This window comes from Parasteatoda tepidariorum, chromosome 7, assembly GCF_982258835.1.
Source record: "Parasteatoda tepidariorum strain Cologne lab strain chromosome 7, Ptep-v5.0, whole genome shotgun sequence".
Classification (NCBI taxonomy): domain Eukaryota; kingdom Metazoa; phylum Arthropoda; class Arachnida; order Araneae; family Theridiidae; genus Parasteatoda; species Parasteatoda tepidariorum.
In genome coordinates, this window is record NC_141761.1 from 88,173,945 (window position 1) to 88,194,973 (window position 21,029).

The 21,029-nt window shown below is 31.5% G+C and overlaps 1 protein-coding gene across 1 annotated transcript in view; it reads right to left on the reverse strand.

Annotated features, from left to right (window-relative positions):
• LOC107438386 (protein Wnt-1) overlaps positions 1-21,029 on the reverse strand; it is a 63,765-nt gene that overhangs the window by 16,301 nt on the left and 26,435 nt on the right. The window contains exon 3 of the mRNA XM_016050668.4: positions 8,070-8,335. Within this exon, the coding sequence (XP_015906154.1) occupies positions 8,070-8,335 (266 nt within the window). The remainder of the gene's footprint in view (positions 1-8,069; positions 8,336-21,029) is intronic.

Here is a 21,029-nt window from a genome sequence, read left to right on the forward strand (position 1 = left end):
AATTATATAATTATTATAATCATTATTATTAATTATATAATTATTATAATCATTATTATTAATACTAACCGTAAATGTACATTGTTTTTATTTGGAAATATATATTACTTGTAATAAAATTGTTATGTACCCTAGAACATCATTAATTTATCAACTAAGCCAGATGGAGAAAAAAATATGTTAATTTTGAGACCCACAATTTTCGGTAAACTGGTGAAGATTAATATGAACAGAAAAATTACTAAGTGGATAGTTTAAATACCGTATATTTTGGCCGTTTATTACCAGAATTATGATTTTTTTTTTACGTGAAAAGTTCAGTACAGTAATTTAACAGAAGTTTTTTTCTCTGTGCAGAAACTTATTAATTTGTCAACAAAGCCAGGTAAAAAAATTTAATTTTGAAAGCCAGAATTTCCTGTTAACCGTTGCCATATGAGCAGAAAAACTATCCAATGAATGGTTTAAGTACCGTGTTTGTTGGTTCTTACAACCAAAAATATGGGTTTACTTTACCAGAAAAGCTTTTACCATGCAATACGGGAATTTTACAGGAATTTTTTTCTTCGTGCACAAAAGTTATTAATTTATCAATAAAGCCAGGTAAGAAAAAAATCATTCTGAAAACCAGAATTTCCTGAAAACAGTTACCATATGAACGGAAAAATTATAAGTCAATGGTTTAAGTACCGTATATTTTAGTTTCTACTACCAGAATTATGGATTTTCTTTACCAGAAACGTCTTTACCATAGATAGCGGTAGTTTTACCAGAATTTTTTCTCCGTGAAGAAACTTATTAATTTATGAACTAAGCCACAGATAAATAATCTAAATATAAATGACTGGAACAGAGCGGAATTGTTCAAAACAAAATTAATTCTGAAAACCAGAATTTCTTGTAGACCGTTACCATATGAACGGAAAAATTATCCAATGAATGGTTTAAGTACAGTATATTTTAGTTTATACTACCAGAATTATGGGTTTTCTCTACCAGAAAAGTCTTTACCCTAGATAACGGAAATTTTACCTGAATTTCTTTCTCCGTGAAGAAACTTATTAATTTATGAACAGATAAATAATCTAAATTTAAATGACCGGAACCGAGCGGAAGTGTTCCAAAAATTTATGCGACTAGAAACGATGATAAAATGTCTGAACAGGTTAAGAAGTATTTAGACAGCAGGGGGAACGAGTCATTGAGTCTTAATTGCTTTATCTTCCCAGGATGAGTTCGAAATCTTAGGAAGTCTTATTGTAACAAGTTTGGAACGTGTAATTAGACCACCCAGTTGTTAGGAATTTCATTTCACGTTAATTGCATTATTCAATGACGCTTCTACTGCAACTTAACAAATAATTTTCCATGAGAATAAACATTTCAGTGATTTACGGTTTATTTATACTGGATTAAATTTCAAATCTATTATTCGTTTTTTTTTTCCAGTTCTAGAGTTTTTTTCTTAAAAGAAAAAGTCTGTTGCATTGTAGTCAACGAGATAATAGATAAAGGGAAAAATCAACTACAGTAGGAATTATAGAACTGGAAAAAAAAATAATAAAAGAATTATAGCAGTATAGAAAACTAGAGGGAAAAAATTAATGACTTAAAAAAGTATCTTTTATGGTTTATATCATATTTACGGTTCATTTATACAGGATTAAATTTAAAATCTATTATTCGGTTCTTTTTCTATTTTAGAGTCTTTCCTTAAAAGAAAAAATATGTTACATTGTAGGCAGCAAAATAATGGATAAAGAGAAAAAATAACTACATCAGGAATTGTAGCAGAAATAGAATAAAAAAAATAATTATAGCAGTATATAAAAATTTCAAAAAAAATTTATGATTAAAAAAGTATCTTCTACGTATTATACCATATTTATGGCTTACTTATACTAAATTAAATTTCAAACCATTATTAGTTATTTTTTTCTGTTCTGAAGTTTTTCCTTGAAAGGAAAAGTATGTTACATTGTAGTCAACGAGATAATAGATAAAGGGGGGAAAAACAACTCCAGCAGGATTTATAGCCTGAACAGGAACATAAAATTATAGCAGTCCAGAAAATTTTGAAAAAAATCTATGATTAAAAAAAAAGTATCTTTTATCTATTATATCATATTTGTAACCCTTTATTGAGCAATATTCATTATTTATGTTATTACAAAAATAATGGCTCTCTCTAGTATTAGGGGGACAGGAAAGTAATGTCGTTTGACTGCATTTGATGTTTGTTATTAAGATTTTATATTTTATCAATAATGTATTCACCCTCGTTAGCAACAGCCTTTCAATGCCGGATCAAAAATGTATCGAAATGCATCGAAAAAAAATGAATTGGGGTTTAAGACTAACGAATATTTAATGCTCCCAAACAACATTACTTTCCGGTCCCCTTAATATATGTTTTCTCTATGGTAGTATCCTGTTTGCATTATTTGACAATTTATTAATTAACATTCAAATACGGGGTTGCGTGCTCAATACAATAGTACAGCTCATTAATCCAATATAGTACAATATACATAGAAGTATAAAAATCAAAAATTAAAGACAAAAAAAAGAAAGAAAAAAAAGAGAAAAAAAAGAAAAAACATCCAGGTATAAAATGGGGCTACGTATTATAGCTTATTTGTGACAATTTATTGAACAATATTTACCTATTTACCCACTTCAGAAATCTTCGATATTCACAAAATAGATGTCAATATCAAAATACATCCATCATAATTTTGATCATTTTTATTATGAACTAATTAAATACCCATTCCTTGAACAGGGTGAAAAAGTATATCAACATTACACAATCACGAACAAAACTGAAAGCTAAAATAATTCCAATATTTTATTATTATTATTATTATTTATTGCACATGGTGACTGACTTCACATTATTTGATAGTGCAAAACACGTATTTAGAAATTCAACATATTTTAAATAACTATTACCAAAACTCAATATTTTTCGGCACAAAAAAATGAGGCTATTGCTCGCAGCCAACTAGACATCATTAATATTTACCACAATAAAGCGATTTTCCGCATTAATTTTGCACCTTAGTGCATGACTTATTATTTTTTATTAATTAGACATATTTATTGATTATATTTATTTGATTATATTTGCTTGATTTTAAATTATTTATGCTTATAGAAGCGCATTCCTAGAGGGTAATTATAAAAAAAAAAAAAAAAAAAAATTACTAGACTTTTTCTTATAATTAAGAATAGTAAAATATATTTTTACTTGTAGTGAGAGAGTCGGAAAAAAATTATATAAAAGAGATTCCGGTGTTCATCTTTGCTAAGGGGTTAACTGCGAGCAATGTTTGTGAATAAAATAATCGAACAAATGAATTACTTAACTCTCCAAATATGATTTCAATATACACAGAAGAGCCATTACATTATGACCACCCTGCTAATAACATGTAGGACCACCTTTAGCCCTCAAAACAGCTAGCACCCGCAGTGGCATTGATTCCACAAGGTGCTGATAGGTAGTCTGAGGTATCTAGTACCAAGCGCTCACCAACTGGTCCTGCATATTGCGAGAGGTAGCGTTTCAGCACGAATTTGGTTTTCCAAGTAGGACCACAAATGCTCTATTGGATTAAAGTCAGGTGAATTTGGGGGCCAAGACATGACTTGAAAGTCACTGGAATGTTCCTCGACGATTCGACCCTTATGACATGGTGCGTTATCCTGTTGGTAAACACCATCCCCCGAAGGAAAAACTGTTGCCATGAATGGGTGAACCTGGTCTGCAACTATGTTCAAGTAGCTTGGAGACGTCAGGGATTGTTCTATGAGGATTATGGGTCCTAATGTGCCCCATGAAAACACTGTTCCTGGGCGAGAAACCATGAAAACCTGGGCGAGCCCATTGTTATAGATGGAGGGTGGTCATAATGTAATGGCTCTTCGGTGTAAAACTATTCCATTGGACGTATCATAAATATTCAACAATTCTTTTCCTTGATGATTGTTACCTTGTTTCCCATATTCCGATTAATGAGCAAAATATTCATGCAATGTTTAAGAGCACAATATTCATGTAAGTAAAATGCATCAAAAAACGACTGGGTATGGAGTTTTAGTTTTTGCAACTCTGTTTCACGGAATAAAAAGAAGAAAATTATCCATGTTCTGTAGAAAAACTGAAGGATTGGAAAGGAAGGAATTGTCGGCATTCTACACTCAAACTCTTAGTGTACAACTTTTTCTTGAATGAAACAACTTACACTACCGGTCAAAAGTTTGCGAAAATTTTGAAATCTATAAAAAAAAGTTCTAAATTCAAATGTTCATAGAACTGCGAAAAATCATTCAAATTGCATGAAAATTTGATATGTTCTAAGGTAAACCCTCTACAGTTAGTTACATATGATCAAGTTGCAATACTTTGTTTTTTGCGAACTGAATCCAGCTTTTCATCATGAGTTGTTTCTACGGTAAAATGTTGTTAAGTTTGAACACTTGCCAAACTTGCAAAAAAAAAATTTTGTTCCTTCTGTTAATAGAAAATAGTTATTTGAACAGTTCTATGTAAGCCCTCAAAATTTCAAATCGATTTGATTTTTTTGACGAAGTTATAGGATTTTGAAAAACATGTGTACTTTTCTCGATTTTTAAGCATTCCACATTTGCGATCCTTTGGTCTATACATCCTCGACCAAAGAACTTTTTAATTTTAATGTTTTCTATATTTTCAAATAATTAATATTGATTATAAAACAAATATTCTTATTTATTATTGTAATTATTGTTACTTCAAAGAATTTATTATAAATATAATTAAAACAATATCTCGTAGATGTCACATTTCATCGAAAATTTGTTTGTTCTTACAAACGATGCTCTGATATTTGAATCGAAGTCAGTTATGGGACATTTTACAACAGGAATGGAACTCTATATCACTTGAAGTGATTAATGGTTTATTAGAACGAATGCTATGCATATGTAAGGCTATAATAAAATCAAAAGGTGGATGGTTCGAGGAATCTAAGATTTAAATGTTAATTTATTTAATTACAAATTACGAATAAGAATATGTTAAATATTTGACCTGTTGTAAATAAAATAGTTTAATAAAAATGCAAATTTTTTATACTATTGTTATAATTTTTTTAGAATTATTTATGTAATTATTGTTATAACTTTTTATTTTAATTTAATATAAAGTAAAAATATCACAACAAAACTAATACATGTAAGCAATAAATATAAACAATAAATATAAACAATAATAATTACAATAATGAATAGGAGTATTTGTTTTATGATAAATATTAATTATTTGAAAATATAGAAAACATAAAAATTAAAAAGTTCTTTGATAGAAGATGTATACACCAGAAGACTGCATATGTGGAATGCTCAAAAATCGAAAGAAGTACACATGTTTTTCAAAATTCTATAACTTCGTCAAAAAAAATCGAATCGATTTGAAATTTTGAGGGCTTACATAGAACTGTTCAAATAACTATTTTCTATTAACAGAAAGTACAAAAAATATTTTTTGCATGTTTGGCAAGTGTTCAAACTTAAAAACTTTTTTCACCATAAAAACAATCCGGGATGAAAAGCTGGATTCAGTTCGCAAAAAACAAAGTATTGCAATTTGATCATATGTAACTAACAGTAGAGAGTTCACTTTAGAACATGTCAAATTTTCATGCCATTTGAATGATTTTTCGCAGTTCTATGAACATTTGAATTTAGACCTTTTCTTTGCAGATTTCAAAATTTTCGCAAACTTTTGACCGGTAGTGTAATTTTTATATTTGAAGGAAATTTGATACAATTGCTCTATAAATGATACTAATAAAAAAATGTAAAAAACATTTTTCTGAAATGCGATATTCTTAATTTTTTCCTTAAATCGATGTAAATCCATTCTCAAAAACTACATCTCGAAATAAACTTCCATAACTTAAAGATATTAAATAACTTTCTTTTTAAACATTTAAAAAATTACATAAATATATATTTCATTTTAAGTGTATTAAAAAGGCTGAAAGGTTATGAAAACATAAGTTTTTTTCGGTACAAATTTAAACCCTTTAGTTCATTTCTTCATTTAGTTCTAAATCTTCATTTTTCTAAAAGGCTAACTTTGCACAAGACAACTGATGAGACAATTTTACACCAATTAATTATATAATATTTATAATTGATTGGAGTAAAATTTTCTTATCATTTGTCTTTTTATTGGTAAAGTGAGTCTTTTAGAAAAATAAAGGTTTGAACAAAAGGATTTAATTTTAAACCGAAAAAAAAACTTCGTTTTTAAAACCTTTCGCAAAAAATAGTTTAAATCTAACTTAGTTTAACAATTATTTCCGAGAATTGCTTATGATGTGCTGATTATTTTCGATTTAATAGGTAATACTAGCCTAAACATTTTTAAAAAAGGCATTCTATTTCATTTTTATTTATAATTTTCCTTTGCTTATCCTTAATGCCCTCATAGAAGGAACAAAAAATTATTTTGTTAGGCAATTTTTAAGTTTCCTCCCATATTTAAAATTGACATTCCTTAAACCACAAAAATGTCACTTAACACTTAATTTCCCAAATATCAAATATTTAGACAAATTTTATTATTTCGAAACCACTAAAAAAATATTTGCTAGTCATTTAAAAATTTCTCTCTAGACAAAAAATGAGTCACCACTGGAGAAATCAATGAAAATAATAGTTTAATAATCTGCATCTCCATCAGAGATTCTGGTAATCACATGGAATGGGGTACTTGCAACTCGAAAGGAAGTGAAGTGATTATGCCTAGCCATTTAATTCAAATCAGATTTAATTGGTTACCTATAAGCGACGTCACGCATGCGTGTCGAACCTGATTGGCTTCTGAACAGACAAATGCCATCATGATATACCTACGATGACGTCTTTTGCTGGTATTCAATCGATGAGTAAGTCAACTTATATAACTCAATGTGCCAACCTACCAAATTAGGGAGATGCAGATTTTGCCATTTTGGCCGCTGTTACGACAAACCCCTCAGATTTCCTGTTGGATTCAAATCAGGTGACTTTCCAGGTCAATCGATATGAACAAAGGTGTATAACTGCTCATAATATTTGTAATATATTTTCCCCAGTTGAACTTTGCTGATGTCATCTTCAAACATCGGGGCATCAACAGCGTACTCACCACGAAGAGGTAGAGTGCAAGGTTGCACCTGATTATAAGGAATGTAAAATTAAACATGCTGGTTCATGTTAGTGGTCCCACCGCGGAGCAAACCCCATTCATATAAAAATAAATAAAACATCCCCGAAAGTAGCCTGGTTGGGGTATCCTGGTTGGTGGGGCACAGGGCCCATGTCCAAGAGTTCGTGCGTTCAATCCCTGTTGGCCGAAGACTCCCCGTGTGGCAAAAAGTGATTGATGCACGTTAAATCTGTGGAGTCGTAAAGTCCTCCATGTTCCCATAACCGGTGGTAGCGGATTGCGCTAATGGTTTTCTAAAACAGGGTGGACTGCGCTGCTAACACCTTATTCCTCATGAGAAAGGTTGGTGAACTGCGCTCAAGGTAACCCTTATGACCATTCCTCCAACTTTAATTCTGCAGTAAAACAATTTTTAAAAGAAACATCGTCTCACCAATATTTTTCATCAGAAGCTAGAGTGATGTGGGGGGATAGGTCAATAAGTGTTCCTCCATCTTTTAGCAATTTTCAATTAGAAGAAGTTTTTTATATTTTGTAAATTTTGATATTTCTGTAGTTTTAAAATGCAAACTATATTTGAACTATGAAAAAAAAAGCAATACCCCCATAACAAATCAATACCTCTGGGGGTACTGATCCAGGAGTTCCCTTGTCTTCTGAATTGGTTAAAAATTACAAGGCTACAGAGTTGGAAATTAGTAGTCGTAAATCCAAAATTGGGTCGACTGTTTAACGACGGATGTTAAAAAAAAAGAAAAGAAAAAAAAAACATCTCTGACTTGAACTTGACGTTGCATGCAATCAGTAGTGACTAATTTTTTATCTAGTGATTGCTTGATTTAGCTTGCTTGATTTAGAAACTTACCGTTCTTCCAGCTTCGTTGTTGTGCAGGTTCATTGTAAACCTCAAATCTTTACCTCGTTCTGCAGCACCTACAAACTGTTTTGTGAATTTGGATCCGAATTCAATGTTATCGCTGCAACCTCCCCATTCCCAATCCAAGCCACTGGGACCGCGACGTTTGTAATCACAGCTACAAGAAGTGACCAAGCCTTCCCTGCATGCTCGAGCCATAGCATGCGTGACACCTGCACTTGTTATTGCGTAAAGGAAGGCTGTTTCCCGGCAACCTGTAAATATAAATTAGAAATTAAAATTTGTTTGGCTAATAAGATTTTTTTTTAAAATTCAAGGCTTTTGAAATTAATTTTAACCCGCAATGAACGATGTGAGAGCCATGATGGCCCAGGGGATAGAGCCTTCCAATGAGGTAATTCAGGTTCGAATCCCAGCGATGGCTGTTCGATACGAATTCCGCATCCTACTTGCACCGATCACAGTGCTGACGTAAAATATCCTCAGTGGTAGACGGATCATGGGCTAAAGTCCCCTTGCCATCACTTTAACCATGCGAGGTTTTAGGGGTTTTCCCCTCCATATGACGCAAATGCTGGTTTTCATCAAAAACGTCCTCCATGAAGGCAAATTTCTCCTAATATTTAATTCAGGAGTTCCTTTGTCTTCTGTATAGGGTTCAAAATTACACTTCTACGGAGTTGAACATTAGTAGTTCTAAGCCCCCCAAAAATTGGTCAGTATTTATTCATGACAAAAATAATCAAGCTTGCCAACATTGTTTAACATTTCCAGAGCTGCCGCTTGATTCAAATAAATCTTTCCAGTCTTAAAGTTGTAGTTCTAGCCACCATATTCAGTGTCGAGATTCTCTTTCTGAAATTTTATACGCTTATGTTAAGCGTTCAAAAAGAGTACCCAGACCCTTATCAGTTCTTAAAGCTTTCAGTTAAGTTTACGGAAGACAAGTACAGTTTGTATAACGTAAGAATTTCCCTAGCCCTTCATCTGGACCCGTGGTGGTGACTATTCTCACGCGGTATAACTATTTCAAGTAGGGGTGTGGGATGACTATTTAGAACAGGTTTTGGCTCAGGTCGGCGAGAGAAAGAGAATCTTTTTCGTTGGTCTACTGTGCTAGCCCTAGAGTGAAAAGAAGCTAACCTCCCATAAATGCGCTATTCTTGTTTCCACTGCAGCAGACTTTGAGGCGAGGGGTGTTCTTACCGTAGACAAACTATAAAAACTTGGAGTTTTGATTTAGATTGAAAAAGTTTCGGAATCATAATGCGAGGTATGCTTGCATTACAATCAAATGAAAATGGTCTTAAACGCACTTTTATGGTTGCGTTAGTAGTAACAAGTGAAAAATACTAAAAAAAATAATAATAATAATTGCCAAGTGATTTTAAGTAAAAACTTAATGAAAAGCGCAAATAGTTTTGTAGGACACTCCGGGAGATAAATAAAGATTTTGTAAATAAAAATATATGCTATGAGTTAAAATTTTTCTTTACTTTACTATTTCTGTCAGCTAACTAAAAATTATAATAATACGCGTACGCAGTGGACAATGTAATCAAAGTGCCAAATCTACGAAAAAGCATTCTCCAAATAAAAAAAATACTATAAATTAATGTTTTTTCTTTACTACTTATGTTAGCTTATAAAAATTATAATATGCGTATGCAATAGAGACGAAACACTCAGAGTGGCAAATCTACGAAAAAAATAAAGATTCTCTAACTAAAAAAAATCCCTTAAGTTAATTTTTTTTCCACTAATTCTGTTAGCTTACTAAAAATTGTAAGACGCGAATACAATGGAAAATACACTCAAAGAGATAGATAAACGAATATTTTCTAGATAAAATAAAAAAAATGCTATGAGTTAATGTATTTTTTTTTTTCTTTACTTAACTTTACCTGTCAGATTACTTAAAATTGTAATACGCACTTTTTAAACAAAAGTTACCCGATTTTAAACTCTAGCCAATAAAACTATCAGATAGTTAAAGAAATTTCTCAACATCTCAGAAAATTTACCATTATTGACTTCGTGAAAAAGTCGGTAACCAGCAAGTTATAAGAAAAGAAAAATTATGAAAAACACGAAAAGCTCTGTATAACATACACATAAACAAACACATTATTAAAAATATATATTTTTTGCAAATCAATAAAAAAAAATTCCCTATATTGATGCCTTCCCACCTTTCTGATAAATATATCGTTATGATTTCCCCTTCAACTTCTGGTGGACAAATTCTGATAAATACCCTCAACGGTTTCTAACAGATTTCTGTTGATAGACCTTCGATTTCTGACGGATATATTCTGATGGGTTCCCTTTTGATTTTAAATGGATATATTCTGATGGATATCCCAACCGTTTCTCACGGATATATTCTGATAGATTCCCCTTCGATTTCTGACAGATATATTCCGATGGTTTCTCTTTTGAAATTTAACATATTCTTATTGAATACCCCAAGTGTTTCTAACCGATATTGTCTGATGGATCCCTCTTCGATTTCTGACGGATGTACTCTGTTGGTTTCCCTTTTAAAATTCAACATTCTTATTGGATACCCCAATTGTTTCTAACAGATGTATTCTGATGGATCCCTCTTCGATTTCTGACAGATATATTCCGATGGTTTCTCTTTTGAAATTTAACATATTCTTATTGAATACCCCAAGTGTTTCTAACCGATATAGTCTGATGGATCCCTCTTCGATTTCTGACGGATGTACTCTGTTGGTTTCCCTTTTAAAATTCAACATTCTTATTGGATACCCCAATTGTTTCTAACAGATGTATTCTGATGGATCCCTCTTCGATTTCTGACAGATATATTCCGATGGTTTCTCTTTTGAAATTTAACATATTCTTATTGAATACCCCAAGTGTTTCTAACCGATATTGTCTGATGGATCCCTCTTCGATTTCTGACGCATGTACTCTGTTGGTTTCCCTTTTAAAATTCAACATTCTTATTGGATACCCCAATTGTTTCTAACAGATGTATTCTGATGGATCCCTCTTCGATTTCTGACAGATATATTCCGATGGTTTCTCTTTTGAAATTTAACATATTCTTATTGAATACCCCAAGTGTTTCTAACCGATATAGTCTGATGGATCCCTCTTCGATTTCTGACGGATGTACTCCGTTGGTTTCCCTTTTAAAATTCAACATTCTTATTGGATACCCCAATTGTTTCTAACAGATGTATTCTGATGGATCCCTCTTCGATTTCTGACAGATATATTCCGATGGTTTCTCTTTTGAAATTTAACATATTCTTATTGAATACCCCAAGTGTTTCTAACCGATATTGTCTGATGGATCCCTCTTCGATTTCTGACGGATGTACTCTGTTGGTTTCCCTTTTAAAATTCAACATTCTTATTGGATACCCCAATTGTTTCTAACAGATGTATTCTGATGGATCCCTCTTCGATTTCTGACAGATATATTCCGATGGTTTCTCTTTTGAAATTTAACATATTCTTATTGAATACCCCAAGTGTTTCTAACCGATATAGTCTGATGGATCCCTCTTCGATTTCTGACGGATGTACTCTGTTGGTTTCCCTTTTAAAATTCAACATTCTTATTGGATACCCCAATTGTTTCTAACAGATGTATTCTGATGGATCCCTCTTCGATTTCTGACAGATATATTCCGATGGTTTCTCTTTTGAAATTTAACATATTCTTATTGAATACCCCAAGTGTTTCTAACCGATATTGTCTGATGGATCCCTCTTCGATTTCTGACGGATGTACTCTGTTGGTTTCCCTTTTAAAATTCAACATTCTTATTGGATACCCCAATTGTTTCTAACAGATGTATTCTGATGGATCCCTCTTCGATTTCTGACAGATATATTCCGATGGTTTCTCTTTTGAAATTTAACATATTCTTATTGAATACCCCAAGTGTTTCTAACCGATATAGTCTGATGGATCCCTCTTCGATTTCTGACGGATGTACTCTGTTGGTTTCCCTTTTAAAATTCAACATTCTTATTGGATACCCCAATTGTTTCTAACAGATGTATTCTGATGGATCCCTCTTCGATTTCTGACAGATATATTCCGATGGTTTCTCTTTTGAAATTTAACATATTCTTATTGAATACCCCAAGTGTTTCTAACCGATATTGTCTGATGGATCCCTCTTCGATTTCTGACGGATGTACTCTGTTGGTTTCCCTTTTAAAATTCAACATTCTTATTGGATACCCCAATTGTTTCTAACAGATGTATTCTGATGGATCCCTCTTCGATTTCTGACAGATATATTCCGATGGTTTCTCTTTTGAAATTTAACATATTCTTATTGAATACCCCAAGTGTTTCTAACCGATATAGTCTGATGGATCCCTCTTCGATTTCTGACGGATGTACTCTGTTGGTTTCCCTTTTAAAATTCAACATTCTTATTGGATACCCCAATTGTTTCTAACAGATGTATTCTGATGGATCCCTCTTCGATTTCTGACAGATATATTCCGATGGTTTCTCTTTTGAAATTTAACATATTCTTATTGAATACCCCAAGTGTTTCTAACCGATATTGTCTGATGGATCCCTCTTCGATTTCTGACGGATGTACTCTGTTGGTTTCCCTTTTAAAATTCAACATTCTTATTGGATACCCCAATTGTTTCTAACAGATGTATTCTGATGGATCCCTCTTCGATTTCTGACAGATATATTCCGATGGTTTCTCTTTTGAAATTTAACATATTCTTATTGAATACCCCAAGTGTTTCTAACCGATATAGTCTGATGGATCCCTCTTCGATTTCTGACGGATGTACTCTGTTGGTTTCCCTTTTAAAATTCAACATTCTTATTGGATACCCCAATTGTTTCTAACAGATGTATTCTGATGGATCCCTCTTCGATTTCAGACAGATATATTCCGATGGTTTCTCTTTTGAAATTTAACATATTCTTATTGAATACCCCAAGTGTTTCTAACCGATATTGTCTGATGGATCCCTCTTCGATTTCTGACGGATGTACTCTGTTGGTTTCCCTTTTAAAATTCAACATTCTTATTGGATACCCCAATTGTTTCTAACAGATGTATTCTGATGGATCCCTCTTCGATTTCTGACAGATATATTCCGATGGTTTCTCTTTTGAAATTTAACATATTCTTATTGAATACCCCAAGTGTTTCTAACCGATATAGTCTGATGGATCCCTCTTCGATTTCTGACGGATGTACTCTGTTGGTTTCCCTTTTAAAATTCAACATTCTTATTGGATACCCCAATTGTTTCTAACAGATGTATTCTGATGGATCCCTCTTCGATTTCTGACAGATATATTCCGATGGTTTCTCTTTTGAAATTTAACATATTCTTATTGAATACCCCAAGTGTTTCTAACCGATATTGTCTGATGGATCCCTCTTCGATTTCTGACGGATGTACTCTGTTGGTTTCCCTTTTAAAATTCAACATTCTTATTGGATACCCCAATTGTTTCTAACAGATGTATTCTGATGGATCCCTCTTCGATTTCTGACAGATATATTCCGATGGTTTCTCTTTTGAAATTTAACATATTCTTATTGAATACCCCAAGTGTTTCTAACCGATATAGTCTGATGGATCCCTCTTCGATTTCTGACGGATGTACTCTGTTGGTTTCCCTTTTAAAATTCAACATTCTTATTGGATACCCCAATTGTTTCTAACAGATGTATTCTGATGGATCCCTCTTCGATTTCTGACAGATATATTCCGATGGTTTCTCTTTTGAAATTTAACATATTCTTATTGAATACCCCAAGTGTTTCTAACCGATATTGTCTGATGGATCCCTCTTCGATTTCTGACGGATGTACTCTGTTGGTTTCCCTTTTAAAATTCAACATTCTTATTGGATACCCCAATTGTTTCTAACAGATGTATTCTGATGGATCCCTCTTCGATTTCTGACAGATATATTCCGATGGTTTCTCTTTTGAAATTTAACATATTCTTATTGAATACCCCAAGTGTTTCTAACCGATATAGTCTGATGGATCCCTCTTCGATTTCTGACGGATGTACTCTGTTGGTTTCCCTTTTAAAATTCAACATTCTTATTGGATACCCCAATTGTTTCTAACAGATGTATTCTGATGGATCCCTCTTCGATTTCTGACAGATATATTCCGATGGTTTCTCTTTTGAAATTTAACATATTCTTATTGAATACCCCAAGTGTTTCTAACCGATATTGTCTGATGGATCCCTCTTCGATTTCTGACGGATGTACTCTGTTGGTTTCCCTTTTAAAATTCAACATTCTTATTGGATACCCCAATTGTTTCTAACAGATGTATTCTGATGGATCCCTCTTCGATTTCTGACAGATATATTCCGATGGTTTCTCTTTTGAAATTTAACATATTCTTATTGAATACCCCAAGTGTTTCTAACCGATATTGTCTGATGGATCCCTCTTCGATTTCTGACGGATGTACTCTGTTGGTTTCCCTTTTAAAATTCAACATTCTTATTGGATACCCCAATTGTTTCTAACGGATGTATTCTGATGGATCCCTCTTCGATTTCTGACGGATATATTCCGATGGTTTCTCTTTTGAAATTTAACATATTCTTATTGAATACCCCAAGTGTTTCTAACCGATATAGTCTGATGGATCCCTCTTCGATTTCTGACGGATGTACTCTGTTGGTTTCCCTTTTAAAATTCAACATTCTTATTGGATACCCCAAGTGTTTCTAACGGATGTATTCTGATGGATCCCTCTTCGATTTCTGACGGATATATTCCGATGGTTTCTCTTTTGAAATTTAACATATTCTTGTTGAATACCCCAATTGTTTCTAACAGATATAGTCTGATGGATCTCCCTTGGAATTTTGACAGATATATTCTGTTGGTTTCTCGTTTGAATTTATACATATTCTTATATATGGATACCCTAATTGTTTCTAACAGATATATTCTGACGGATTCCCTTCGATTTCTGATGGATTTATTTTGAAGGATTATTTTTCTATTTCTGATGAATGACAGTAGCAACGTATTTTAGAAATTCCAAAAATTTGAAATTCTATCAAAACGAGTATTTTATATCAGATTTTTCATATTATTAACACGATTAGTCAATTTTTGATAAAACCAAATGGATTTACAGAAAAAGAAATATGAAAATACTATTGGTTTCTGTTAAACTCACGATAAATCTAACAAATTATTACTTTTCTAAACAAAATTACAATTTAGTGCTTTTCTTATTTAACTACTTTAATGTTGATATTTTGCTTAACTACTAAAACTGATCCTGAACAACTCCACGCAAATTGAAATTATAACCAGGCAAGACTTATAAAAAGTGAAAGACATTTCTTCTATTATCTACTAATCATTCCATCAAAGATCAATTTCCAAATGCTTTGGCAGAAAAAAAAAGAAAGAAACAAAAGCAAAATAAATAACAAAAAAAAACAGCTAATAGTTCTGTAGAACACATCGGGAAACCAACTCTGAAATAACAACGCATTTTGCGAATAAAAATCCCGTCAACTTCGCAACTCAAGAGTTCAGAGGTCAGACTGGAAAAGAAAGAAAGCGAAAACAAATATAAAAAAACGAATCTCGGTAGTGATAAATTTTTTTTCAAGTCCTGGGAAGAATGTTTTTGAGATAATTTTCATCCATTTATTCGACTTTATGTTCCTCCCCTTCTCTCTTCATTAATTTATTAGACTCTTAGACCTTATCAGAAAACTTCACTTTTCCCTGCTACCGAAGGAGTCTAAGAACTTTTATTTCTTTAGTTCACACATTTGAGGACGAACTGTTGTCCGGTTGGGTTAGTTCGTGAAACAAGCATTAAATGTCTAATTTACATAAAGACTGCAGATATAAAAATGGACGGTAATTTGGCGAAGCTTATTTTTTCGGCCACGGAAGGTTAATAGCGCATTAATTTGCGACTTCGCTAATGCTTTTGTTATTAATAACGGATTTAATCCATTTAGGAATGGCATTATAACATAATTCATTGGATGCTGCCCACCTTGGAGGGAAGGGAACGCTTACAAGGGTCAGCAGAGGTGAGAAAAGAACTAATTGTCGGGATTATAGACAATGAAAAAACTATGAAACAAAAGGAATTGCGTAAATATCTCTCGTTTTTTTTATGGGAAAGTAAGAATTGTACTAATTAGTTGCGGAATAAATGTGATGTATGATGGCTAAATGAGGGAAAATTCCGAGAAAAGATTCTTTTTATTGCTTGGAAATTCTTTGGAATTAATTGAAGTTGGCACTATCGTTGAAATTCCTTGTATTATTATTCCTTATATTTCTTCTCTTCAGTAAACGTTAAAGGAGGAAGTATGAGTAAATGTTTTTAAAACTTGGTTAAAAATGGAATTATATTGGGCAAACCAAAGAAAAAAAGAAAATTCCTTGAAGTTATTTAAAGTTGGCACTATTGTGGCAACATTATAACGTCTTCCCCTTCAGAAGCGTTAGATCAAACAGGATGAAAAAATATTTTGAGACTTTTTTAGAATTTGTTAGGTAAAATCGGAGAAAAAGTGAATAAATATAAGATGGTAAAAGCTTTCATGGCTTTAGTATATTCAAAGCCGAGGACTCTATCATTAATGTTAAAATAACAGTGTTGCTTTGGTGTATGACACGTACTTTAACTTTTCTTGTTGATTTCTGTAAGTTTTGTTACATTTTCATTTATGAGAATACGAAATTCGAGAGTTAGTTATTATTTCTAAAAGGAATTAAAGATTAAGTCTAAATTAAATGTCATTGACTTATAAAAAAACTCTCAAACAAATGTCCAAGAAATATTGATTTCAAACAAACAAACATTCAATATAACTAAAATCTTCAACGATTGCTTGAAAGAAATTTATTAAACGTTTATAAAACTTTACGTTTATAATACTTTTTTACTTTATTTACTTTCGTTATATTTTATTTCAATTAATCATAGAGTTAATTTACGAAAAAATATTTCTCCCTCTCAATTTCCCTCTCTCAATTTTAATATAACGTATGAAAAATTTGTAGAGAAAATCTGTAATAAATCGGTTGAATAAATTATGAATTTATGAAATGAATTATTATGAATGCATAAATTATGAATTTATGATCGGAAGTATTTTTAATCAATTATACATAAAAATGTAAACAATGCAAATCCATGCAATACAAAATCAGAAACCAATCGGTTGTATAAATCCTGAACTTACCAAATGTTTGCTTAATAGACCGAAAAATATTTCTTTATTTTTTTCTATTCATAATCGCTGTATTGGAGAAGAAATACAAACTAATTAAGTTAGAATTAAGCCTTTTTTAAGTATATAGAAACGTTTCTGATAGCTTGATGAGGATTAATGGATTCGTATGACTGTTAGAATAATGTACAAAATATAAAATACGAGCTTTTAATTTCCAAAACTTAAAATGAAATCTGATTTCGAACACTTGAACTGAAAAAAGTTCCATGAAACATGTAATATTTATTTTTAGGTAAATAAAAATTTCGATAGATTTTTTTACTGGATTATAATTATTTTAAAAATAGTTCATAACTTAAACATAACCACAAGAACTATTAACGCAAATATAATTGTAGAACAAAACAACCAGTAAAAGCTTAAGAATGTTTTTCAGAAAAAAAATAAACAGTTTTAAATTACTTCCAGCAATCTTTTTTCAAAATTTATATAATTCATTAAAGTAGTAGAAAAATCCTCTTGTTAAGAAGCAAAACAAAAATCTCAAAATTGTGCTAATCGATTTTAAAACAAAGTTCTTTTTTTATATCTTCAAGTTAAATTTAAAAATAATTACAATTAAGATTATTTGAATAGTGACACGACCCACCCTATTTGTGTAGGGTTTACGTCAAATACAATTAAGATTAAATAATTATTTCTACTTTAAACGCAAAAAAAGAAATCCGTGGTTGAAAACTGTTTCAATCTCTGGAGAAAAAGTTCTTTTTATCTGTAATGCACTAAAGAATTTAAACAACTTTATTGAAGATCTTTTTGCCGTTATGAGTCATTTAGAAAATCGATTGCAAAACAAATTTCATTTTTATACTTTTTAATCAAGTTAAGAGTAATTACAAAAAAGTAAAATAAGTATTGTAAGCGAAGTAGAAATTCTAGACCAGAAAATAAACCCTCTCAAATTCTCGTGTACCAATTGAAATACCTATTGAAGATCTTTTTTGTCGTCAAAATTAAAAAATAGTAATTACAATTAAGATTAAATAATTATTTCTACTTTAAACGCAAAAAAAGAAATCCGTGGTTGAAAACTGCTTCAATCTCTGGAGAAAAAGTTCTTCTTATCTGTAATGCACTAAAGAATTTAAACAACCCTATTGAAGATCTTTTTGCCTTTATGGGTCATTTAGAAAACCGATAGAGAAAAAAAATTTATTTTTAGAAATTTTAATCAGGTTAAAAATTAATTATAATGAAGATAAAGTAACTATTTTAAACGAAGTAGAAATTTGAGATTCAAAAAGAGCTCGCAAACTCTCAGGCAAATAATTAAAAAAAAGCATTGAAGATTTTTTTTTGTTGTTTATATAATATATGTTGTTGTTTATATATGTTGTTTATATTTTTGTTTTGTAAAAAATAATTACATTTACGATAAAAAAAAATTATTTCTAATTTAAACCCTGAAACGGAAATCAGGAGTAAATGTTCGGTTTGTCTGTAATACATAAAAGAATTTAGATCTTTATGAATCACTTAAGAAATTGATAGTGAAACAAATTTCCTCTAAACAATTTTTAATTAAGTCAAAAAGTTTTTACAATGAAGAAAAAATAACTATTTTAAAAAAAGTTGAAATTCCAGCGTCCCCTCCTCCAAGGAAAGAAGCTCTCAAAATGTCAAGCAAAAGATAAAAAAAATTTAAAAAACATCTATTAAAGATTTTTTCGTCGTCAGTATAGAAAAAAAAAAATCTATATTGATTCCACTTTACCAACGTCATGACCACTTACGACCAACCTCAAATAGTTCAAAGCATCACAATAACAAAAAACAGTATGCAAATTCCAGGATGAACCGAACATTTTTCAGATCGTTCGAATCCGGATGAAGGGAATGATGAAGAGAGAGCGAACGATAGCATCGCGAGGGTCCTTGTAATTCAGAGTCATTACAGAAGAGAGACACAATGTCAGCTAAGGGCAATGGCTTTCTCAAGGTAGCAGCAAATTCCAGAAGCTCACCAGGATTCTGAAGATAACAATGGGCAATCGCTGACAGGAGAAAGATCTTGGTGACGGAATGTGGCGATCGCTTATCACTTGCGTCAACGGGCATCATGGACCACCCTCGTATGAACCCTACCCCCACGTCATCGATAGTGTACAAGAAACTTCAAGGGAAACAGCTTTTTCCTCTGCTGATCCTTTAGTACAGCAAGAACTTAATTCATCGGCCATTTTGGTTCTTACCACGTTAAGTACCTAAAGGCCGTGTTTCGGAGGCTATTTAGTCGCATGAAATGATGCTTTTTTTTACGAATAGTATGCTATTTTCAAATCTACTGTGAGTTCGCAACAGTTACTCATGATGACTGTTAGGTCAAGTGTAGCCTATCTATAAACAGCGGTTTCCATGCTTATTCTGAAAATGGTGCAAAACGTCAATATGGGAATAAGCCACAGTTTTGTGAAAAGGAAAAGCGGTTGTGTTCTAATTTTTTAATATTTAAAAATTTACTCTTATGCTACATTATCATAGCTCGTAAAGGTTTGCAAAAATTTAGAAAAATTAATGATTCTGTTAAGTTCCACCTAGGCGGCAAAACGTCGCCAAATTGGCAATTTTTAATTGATTGGCCGTTCTAAAGCCCAGATAATTCTTCTATTCTTTAAAGATAGTTTAAAATTATAGCTTTGCTTCAAGCGTAATTGTGGTTCGCTTTTTTTTTTTTTTTTTTTTTTTTTGTCGAGGAGCTTTGTGAAACCATGGTAAAGACCACTAAAATTATGTTTTTAAATTGGCGAGTGTCCGATTAATACCAATCGCAATAACAAATGAAAACAATTGAAGAAAGAATAAAGAAAATAGTCCTTTAGAAAATTCTTCCAATGCATTCCTAGCGAAGTGGTGCGACAAATTAATTATTTGAAATATGGAATTTAAGAAGAAAAAAAACTCACGGATAAGTGTGAGTATTCGCTTCGAAACAAGTTTTCCGGGGAAAAAAAAAATTTTTTTTGCTTTGACATAGGTGAAAATGCCAACCTATGAGCTTTATTACTCCCGTTTTCCAGGAAAAGTGTGCGCTTTCTTTAAAATTCAATTTATGAATAATCCCATTCCTGTATTCCATTATATACCTTTCACTTTCAATTATATTTGTGCTTTGAAAAAGATTTACTGTAATGCCGTTACACTGCTAGAGAAGTTTTAAAGCATGTAGTACAATAATATGTTTTAAATTTATTGGAACCTTTATATGGTGCTAAGCCATGATGCATCGTACTTTTTAAACATGATCACAGGACACACTTATATCTGAGCGAGAAAAAATTATTAAATTTAATGCCTTATTAAGAGTGCCAGCTCATTTGTACAGTTTTGTGGTTCGAAGTACTGCTATTTCGGTTAAACCTTGAATCTAAATTTCTGAAAATAAATTTTAAACATTTACATGTTAAAAATTTTTTTTTTTCTTTTTTTGCCAGCCAAAGTCAATTCATTTGTATTTTGTAATCAGAGATCTTTACGAACATTTTTATTTTATATTATTTAAAGTTCCTTTCTTGTTGTTTTGCAAGCTAGAAAGTGAAATGTTACAAATTTTTCAATATATATATATATATATATATATATATATATCTATATATATATATATATATATATATATATATATATATATATATATATATATATATATATATATAT